At 50.2% G+C, this 8,929-nt stretch overlaps 1 protein-coding gene across 3 annotated transcripts in view; it reads right to left on the bottom strand.

Moving 5' to 3' along the window:
• LOC133116892 (Krueppel-like factor 12) overlaps positions 1-8,929 on the bottom strand; it is a 73,707-nt gene that overhangs the window by 23,962 nt on the left and 40,816 nt on the right. For all 3 annotated transcript variants that reach the window (XM_061226900.1, XM_061226898.1, XM_061226899.1), the window contains exon 3: positions 1-170. This exon is cut by the window's left edge and continues 323 nt beyond it. In XM_061226900.1, the coding sequence (XP_061082884.1) occupies positions 1-170 (170 nt within the window). The remainder of the gene's footprint in view (positions 171-8,929) is intronic.

The raw sequence follows: 8,929 nt of genomic DNA, 5'->3' as shown, positions 1-8,929 counted from the left end.
CGCGTGGGCGAGGGCGCGGAGGGGGGCGTGGTCCGGGCCCGGTTGATTGACAGGTCCACGGGCTCCGTCTGCGTGTGGAACAGGAGGGGCTCCGAGGGGCGGGGCTCCGGCTTCACTCTGCGGAGCAGGGGGGGCGGGTCCATGTCCGGGTAGCTGTGCGATTTCGGAGACTGCGGGAGAGAAGCAAACGCACGCCTTTAAAATCTCACACACAAACACACACACCTCGTAGATCTCTCACACAAACACGCACGCCTCTTAGATCTCTCACACAAACACACACGCCTCTTAGATCTCTCACACAAACACACACACCTCGTAGATCTCACACAAACACGCACGCCTCTTAGATCTCTCACACAAACCTCTTAGATCTCTCACACAAACACACACGCCTCTTAGATCTCTCACACAAACACACACGCCTCTTAGATCTCTCACACAAACACGCACGCCTCTTAGATCTCTCACACAAACACGCACGCCTCTTAGATCTCACACACAAACACACACACCTCTTAGATCTCTCACACAAACACGCACACCTCTTCGATCTCTCACACAAACACACACACCTCTTAGATCTCACACACAAACACACACACCTCTTAGATCTCTCACACAAACACACACACCTCTTAAATCTCTCACACAAATACACACACCTCTTAGGTCTCACACACAAACACACACACCTCTCAGATCTCACTCACAGACAAACACAACCAAGGGCATTCACAGCACTGAAGTCAAAATTCAAAATTCACAATTCTTCATCACCATACAAACACGTCTTCAAGTATATACAGTATTCCATCAAATGTATAAAATAAAGCCTTAAAACACAGACGAAGGCATTCAAATCATCAAACAGCATTTAAAAGCCTTTAAGTGGGGCACAGTCAGTAATACGCTTCCGAAAGGGACTTGAACTGAACATATCCCGCTGTATGAGTGTGTGTTAAAGTAAGCGCTGTAAATGGCTAAAATGAGAATGTTTACTGAGACTACCTCCTGGTTCTCACCACACCCACAGACATACACCCATCCTGGCTCCGTCAACTCTGTTCTCGTGCTGGGAAAAACATCCTATGGGGCCAATTTCCTGTCTGTCTGTCTTGTCTGACCATCTCTGTGTCTGTCCATCAGTCTGTCTCTGTTCTGCGATACCCAAGATGGCCGCCCCATCCCCTTTCCATGCAATGTGTTCAACAGTCTTTTTTTTCTCTCTCCTGAATAGTCACTTAACATCATTTAAATGTTGCTCCTGTAACCTAAAGAGCAGGAGCACTTATCCCGGCTCTCTCCCATACAAACATCTGCAGGGGGGGGAAAGTCTGTTTGCAGTGTTCATTAGACTCTTCATGTGGTCAGTAGCTCATGGAGCAATGCATTGTGGGAGCCCTCTATTAAAAGGCCAAACTTCACACCAAAGCCACAGCTGGCAGAACAGTTGCAGGTGTGTGGTATCCAAGCAACACACTTAGACATTTTAACAGCGACACCCTTTTGCGTAGAGGGAGATGCATGTCTGGAGATCATGTCTGCTGGAAGCCATGCAGCAAAAACATCGGTCTTAACCATTGACTGTAGAAAAATGTGGACCAAGATTTTATGTCACCCGCTAACTATCCATGGGCTCGTGAAAAGCTTTTTGAAGTCCGGGAATTCAAGTTTACCGGCACCGTCATGTTGTACAATTCGGAGCCAGAGAATGCGCAGTAGGGAAGCATGTGAGAGAGAGAGTGACGTAATCTGTCCCTGATTCATCCACAAAGTATTGCCGTGTTGTCCGAATAACACAATAACATGAAGAAAATTGGCAGACGGAGAAGTATTAGATGAAGGAAAAACACAAATTGTGACTACATTTTCTTGTGGGAAAAACAGGTCTGGATGACCTACACTGGAGCCAACAGCAATGGCGCTCGTGACCTTCTCTCTGCGCTCTCAGCCCGCTTGGTCTTAAAGTGTTCTGGTCTTAGTTTTTTACATTATTGGCATTTGGCAGACGCTCTTATCCAGAGCGACGTACAACAAAGTTCGTACCCATAACCAGGGCTAAGTGCGCTGAAAGACCCTAGAGGGAAGTACAATTTCAATTGCTACCTGTACAACAAAGATAAGGACCAGGGCCCAATTGTTTTTTTTTTTTGTTTTTTTTTAACAACAAATAAACAAACAACAAAGCAAAAGTGACCAAACTTAACTATCCAAAAACTGCTTACCTAGCCAACTAAAAATACCGAAACACTACGTAAATCACAAAGACAACAATTAAGGATCACAGGGAGGTAGGGAGGGAGGGTTTTATTTAAATAAACAGCATTAAACAGTTTCATAGTTTGAGAAAAGGATTAGTGTGGGGAGAGGGTAATGAGGAATAAACTAGGCGGCCGTTCCTTGCTCGTGAAAATAACTGCGGTGGAAATTTGAAAGTCAAACACAATCAGTACAAATAGAGTGTAATAAGTGTGTCCTGTGATGCAGAAAGATTCATAACTACTGAATCATCTGTCTCAGGAGATATGCACTGCATCTGAGACGACTGCGTGCTATGCTACACTATAGCTGCTAAGCTAGCTATTATTATGAGCTTACTGCTATTACGGACTACTGAGAAATGTTGGTCCTTTCAGGAATCTGATAAAGAACCTGATTGTTTTTAATTGTGATAATTAATGCTGCGTTATTGTTCTTAGGTTTGTGTCTTCGCTACGGATGTTTTAATTTTATTTTATAAATAAAATTCTTGTATCTAAGCCGACACTTGAAAAAAATGGCCTTGATCACACAATGAGTTTTGGAGCACTAAATAAAGGTATTTTATTTTTTAATTATACTTCCGCTCGTACCTGAGACAGTCAGCTACCAAAATATAAACCACAAGCTTCAAATTGAATGAAGCTACCAATTTACTCACAGAACAGAACAGAACAGGTCAACTCTGCACACCTCTGATGTCCTTCTGTGTCCCGTTTACCTTTAAAATACAATACATACAATAAAGTCTGTGAAAACTCATTCGCCCATTTTAGCTGCTCCCTGAGATTCCGCGGGCAAACAGCGGTTGGTTTTGTTCGTTATTACGTAATCACGGCTGTAAGGGGGACGTCCTGTGAGCCAGGAAACCTCTGGTCATCACCGAGGTTACGCCCCGCTCTGAGCGTTCAAACACTGTCTGCATTCACGAGCGCTTCAAAGCTCAGCCACCGAGCTATGGCGAGCGCAGCCCGCAATTAGCGAGCGTTTAATGAGCCTTTCGGGTCGCCCCTACCCTGCGTTTGACCGCCGGACTTTGCCGTCCTTCTCGTCCGCATGAAAGACGCTCGTTGTGTCCGCTTGTGTAACTCGACCGCGGTAAGGACGGAACCAAACAGGGGTCACGGCTGCGATCCCTCCACAGAGATGCGATTGACCCAGGGGAGGAGGGACTGACATTCCCACTGAAGCGCACAATCTCCAGTGGTCAACGGAGGTACTTACTAAGACTCCTCTCCTCTCCTGGTAAATGGTAAATGGCAGGCATTTATATAGCGCCTTTATCCAAAGCGCTGTACAATTGATGCTTCTCCATTCACCCATTCATACACACACTCACACACCGACGGCGATTGGCTGCCCCGACCAGCTCGTCAGGAGCATTTGGGGGTTAGGTGTCTTGCTCAGGGACACTTCGACACAGCCCGGGCGGGGGATCGAACCGGCAAACCCTCCGACTGCCAGACGACTGCTCTTACTGCCTGAGCCATGTCGCCCCTCTCCTTCCTGCTTAGGTGCTGATTGTGCACACTACACTCTGGTGCCAAAAAGCCCCAGAGTCAAACATGGCCGCCTCCGTGAACTGGCTTCTCGCGCCATTGAGCAGATCCCATCAGCATCCATGGGACCAGTAAGCAGAAGCTTTCCCCAGTGGCAAATCTTGGAATAAGTCAAAATGTCTCCCCTTATTGGCATTATTTCTGTCTACATATAAATATTAGACTAAAATACTTGTTGAGATTTACTTATTTTATGAGATTGACTCGCATTACTGAACCTGACCTGCTTCCTTAAGTGTTTAGCTGTACATATTGTCATTTTTAATAAAGAAATAAATGTGCACATCAATCTGCAACAAAAAAAAAGTAAACAAAGCAAACATGGTGATTTTGGAACATTTCACGGACTGCTGCAGGTCAAACTGTGGGGTCAGTGCACGCCCGATTCATCCTCAGACAAAGTGACGATCAGTAAATATCTGGCTGTTTAAACTCATGAGTCATGCTGTTCTTGACCTATGTGAGGCTGTCTGTCTGCTGAGAAAATTAAATGGATTTTGTGAAATATGATCTGAGGGTAAACGGTGCTTATTCCTGCTGCAGCTCATTTAAATGAAAATGAGAGGGAAATAGGGCACGGGGTGTTTAACTGGGCGATACGAGCAGATCTTCTGCAGTTTCGGTGGAGGGATCAGGAGCATTTAATTGCGTGATATGAGGAGGATATGGGGCAGCCAGTAGCCTCGTGGTTAAGGTACATGACTGGGGTGGCCTGTAGCCTAGTGGCTAAGGTACATGACTGGGGCAGCCTGTAGCCTAGTGGCTAAGGTACATGACTGGGGCAGCCTGTAGTCTAGTGGCTAAGGTACATGACTGGGGCAGCCTGTAGCCTAGTAGCTAAGGTTCATGACTGGGGCAGCCTGTAGCCTAGCGGCTAAGGTGCTTGACTGGGACCCGGAAGGTTGTCGATTCGAGCCCCAGTGTGGCCACAGTAAGATCAGTGCAGCTGTTGGGCCCTTGACCCTGCATTGCTCCAGGGGGGGGCTGGCCACTGCTTAGTCTAATAAACTGCACGTGGTTTTGGATAAAAACGGCAGCTAAATAACTGTAATGTAATGTTTCACTGGGCTGATCCTGGCGGGGAGATCCTCGGGGCGTGATTAAAACGCTTCACATTATATCTGTTTGTTTATGCGAGGCAGCCTGGTGCGGTGCCTGAGGCTAACGCAGCCGTGAGCAGGGCACCCTGGGAGATTCTCTCTCCTCCTCCTCCTCCTCCTCCTCCGTACGCTGGGCCTTGCCTTTCCCCTGCACCAGATCTCCTCTCCTGCTCTCGTCGTGAATAAATCGGGTTTATTTACATTTACAGAATCTTCCCTATCTCTCCCTCAAAAAGGTTAATCCAGCTCTTTTAGTGCACACTGGTTTATACTGACGTACAGGAGCCACCGGGGTTTGTGGGCTGCGTGAAAAGCTGACGCACTGGGGCCACACCACCCCAGAAAACACTGTGGAGGAACCTCAACCTACAACAGCAACAAGACCGTATGGCGGTGGACCCAAGGGCAGCGAACAAAAGTTCTCAACTACCCCTCGTCCAGATAATTAGTGTGAGCATATACACACACACACACACACACACACACACACTCACACACATACTCACACACATACTCACACACGTGCACATCTTTTTCTAAAATAGCCCTATAAATACATTAGTGTGTTTTGATGTGCGCTTGGGTTGAGGAAACTGTAATTTAATTTACATAATCCCCAGCACTAATCACGTCTAGGGAGAGACAGAGAGAGAGAGAGAGAGAGAGAGAGAGAGAGAGAGAGAGAATGAGGGAAAGATGGGGAGATAAGAAGAGTGGGAGAGAAAGAAAAGGAGACAGAGTGATGGCGAGAGACAGAGACAGAGAAAGGGAGATAATTTGAACAGTTTGCAGGCGCTGAAAGCAGTAAGCATGTTTTGAGCGCTGTGAGACTGTAGCTCCATCGGTGAGCTCCTGGCCTCCTCTGCTCTCTGAAAACAAAATGGAGAACCCCAACACAGGCTGCAATTACAGGAGTTAATCATCTATCAGGGTCATTAAACGGGGGAGCGGGGGCTCACCGGTGACACGGTGCCTCAAACTTACTGCGCCTTCCTCTGCAGCCAGACAAGAACTTTCATTTCTTAAATGTAATGCAACCTTTATATGTACAGGGTAGGCTGACTGAACACACACGCTCCTTTACAGTAACGCCCTGTTAGTGGCCCCCGGAGTAGCCCAACCTGCAGGTCTCTGGGCTGGGGGAGGAAAGCGGAGTTCCCGGAGGTAGACACGGGGCGAATGTGAAACGGCCCAGTCTGGATTCAGACCCGGGACCTTCCTGTTCCGAGGCGACAGTGCTACCACACACCACGCACTGCAGTGGGCCTGCAGTGAGCCTGCAGTGAACCTGCAGTGAGCCCTGAGTTGTCACTGCGTTCTGAAGAGCTCTATGGTGCCTGAAGCCGAGAGTGTCCCTGCGTTTTCAAGACCTCTATGGTGATTGAGGCGGTGGGCGGTCACTCTGATCTGAAGGTCTCTACGGTGAGTAAACCAGCTCTGCCACAGCGCTCTGAAGGTTTCTACGGTGAGTAAACCAGCTCTGCCACAGCGCTCTGAAGGTCTCTACGGCGAGTAAACCGGCTCTGCCACAGCGCTCTGAAGGTCTCGACGGTGAGTAAACCAGCTCTGCCACAGCGCTCTGAAGGTCTCTACGGCGAGTAAACCAGCTCTGCCACAGCGCTCTGAAGGTCTCTACGGTGAGTAAACCAGCTCTGCCACAGCGCTCTGAAGGTCTCTACGGCGAGTAAACCAGCTCTGCCACAGCGCTCTGAAGGTCTCTACGGCGAGTAAACCGGCTCTGCCACAGCACTCTGAAGGTTTCTACGGTGAGTAAACCAGCTCTGCCACAGCGCTCTGAAGGTTTCTACGGTGAGTAAACCAGCTCTGCCACAGCACTCTGAAGGTTTCTACGGTGAGTAAACCAGCTCTGCCACAGCGCTCTGAAGGTCTCTACGGTGAGTAAACCAGCTCTGCCACAGCGCTCGGAAGGTCTCTACGGCGAGTAAACCAGCTCTGCCACAGCGCTCTGAAGGTCTCTACGGCGAGTAAACCAGCTCTGCCACAGCGCTCTGAAGGTTTCCGCGGCGAGCGAAGCCACGGGAGCCAGGAAAGGGACGATCTGAACACGTGAACGGGGCGGGTGGGGGGGCACGGCCAGGGCTCCCGGTGTGACACGGGTTCAGCGGGCCTGCTCCGCCATCGACAGCCTGCGTTCGAGCCGAGATGCACGCCGTAAATCAGGCCCTTAAATCAGGCCCCGCGGGACGGGCCGCAGACAGGCCGCATCGGGGAGAGGGCGGCGCTGACAGGCCCGTGCACGGTGAATAATACGCGGTTTGTTTCCGCATCGATCCGCCCCGGGGTAATTACTCACCGTTCCAGAGCTCATTCCGTCCCGTTAATTCACTCAGTCCGCCGCGTTTCTGCTGACCGTCCTCTTCCGCCAGCGTGCATTTTAAACACCGCTCCCATCGACCGCTCCGCCCGGGCAGAGGTCAAAAGCATTACGTCTTTTTTTTCCTCCCCTAACTAGCTACAAATAATGCGGTAATGTCTTGGTTAGACCAGGCTGGAAGGCTAATGTTCGGATGGTTGCGGGAAAATCATTGAAACGGACCTTTAAAGAGATTTATTACTGAAAACAGGGACGTGTTGTATTTGACTTCTACATTACATTACAGTCATTTAGCTGATGCTTCTATCCAAAGCGACTGACAGTTGATTAGACTAAGCAGGGGACAATTCTCCCAGGAGCAATGCGGGGTTAAGGGCCTTGCTCAAGGGCCCAACGGCTGTGCGGATCTTATCTTGGCTACACCGGAGCTCGAACCACCAACCTTCCAGGTCCCAGTCAACCACCTTAGCCACTAGGCTACAGGCTGTCCCACACCTAAAGTCTGTACTGTACCTCCAGCGCTGCAGAGCGTGTTTAACGGGTTTAGCAGCTGGCCGGAGTGAACAGCAGACGTGAAGAGGAGAAAAACTGCCTTTTCGACGGGGTTCCTTCGCGGGAGCCGTCTCAACAGAAACGGAAAGTTTCAAACCCTCCGCATCCCCCGCTCTCGGTTTCGTGATCGCACCCCCCGCCCCCCCGCCCCCCCGGCCCTGATGACATTCTTCTCAGTGCAGGCTACCGCTCGGCCGCAGAGACGTTTTTCCGAAGCGGTTTGTTTTTGAGCGAGGCAGGCGGCTTCCCGCTCTGCCCTGGCGCAGGGCCGCGGCGGCGGTATGGGGACGGGGCGAGACGCCTCTCTCTCTCTCTCTCTCCCCCCCTCTACTCTCCCGCATCTCTCTCTCTCTCCCCCCCTGCATCTCTCCCCTCTCTCTCTCTCTCAATTCAGTTCAATTCAATGGTGCTTTATTGGCATGACAAAAACATTTCACGTCTCAGTATTGCCAAGGTACAAAGTACAAACAACAACAAAAACAATAAAGACAACCTGTAACATTGTTGTGAACAGCTTTAACATGTGTGTGTGTGTGTTTGTGTTAGTGTCTCTCTCTCTTTCTCCCCCCCCTCTCTCACTCTCTCTCTTGCTCTCTCTCTCTCCCCCCTCTCTCTCACTCTCTCTCTCTCTCGCTCTCTCTCTCTCGCCCCCTCCCCCCTCCCTCTCTCTCCCCCCTCCCTCTCTCTCCCCCCCTCCCCCTCCCCCTCCCCCTCTCTCCCTCTGTCTCCTCCCTCTCTCTCTCTCTCTCCCCCTCCCCCCTCTCCCCTCTCTCTCTCTCCCTCTGTCTCTCTCTCTCTCCCCCCCCTCACCCCTCCCTCTCCCTCTCTTTCTCTCTCTCTCTCTCACCCGCACTTCAAAGGTCGATCTGTGTCGGCCAAGCGCATCCTGCCACCAGCCCACAGCTCGGCATCATGGGATACAGTATCAGGCGCAAGCACACAGGAAGTACAATGCACCAAGCCGCGGCCTACGCAGAACACACACTCCACAGTCTCAGTAACACACACACCTCTCCACACTGTCTCAATAACACACACACCTCTCCACTGTCTGAGTAACACACACACCTCTCCACACTGTCTCAATAACACACACACACACCTCCACACTGTCTCAATAA

Source organism: Conger conger, chromosome 17, assembly GCF_963514075.1.
Source record: "Conger conger chromosome 17, fConCon1.1, whole genome shotgun sequence".
Classification (NCBI taxonomy): domain Eukaryota; kingdom Metazoa; phylum Chordata; class Actinopteri; order Anguilliformes; family Congridae; genus Conger; species Conger conger.
The sequence above is the reverse complement of the archived record's forward strand: the minus strand, read 5'-3'. Positions and strand labels throughout refer to the sequence as shown.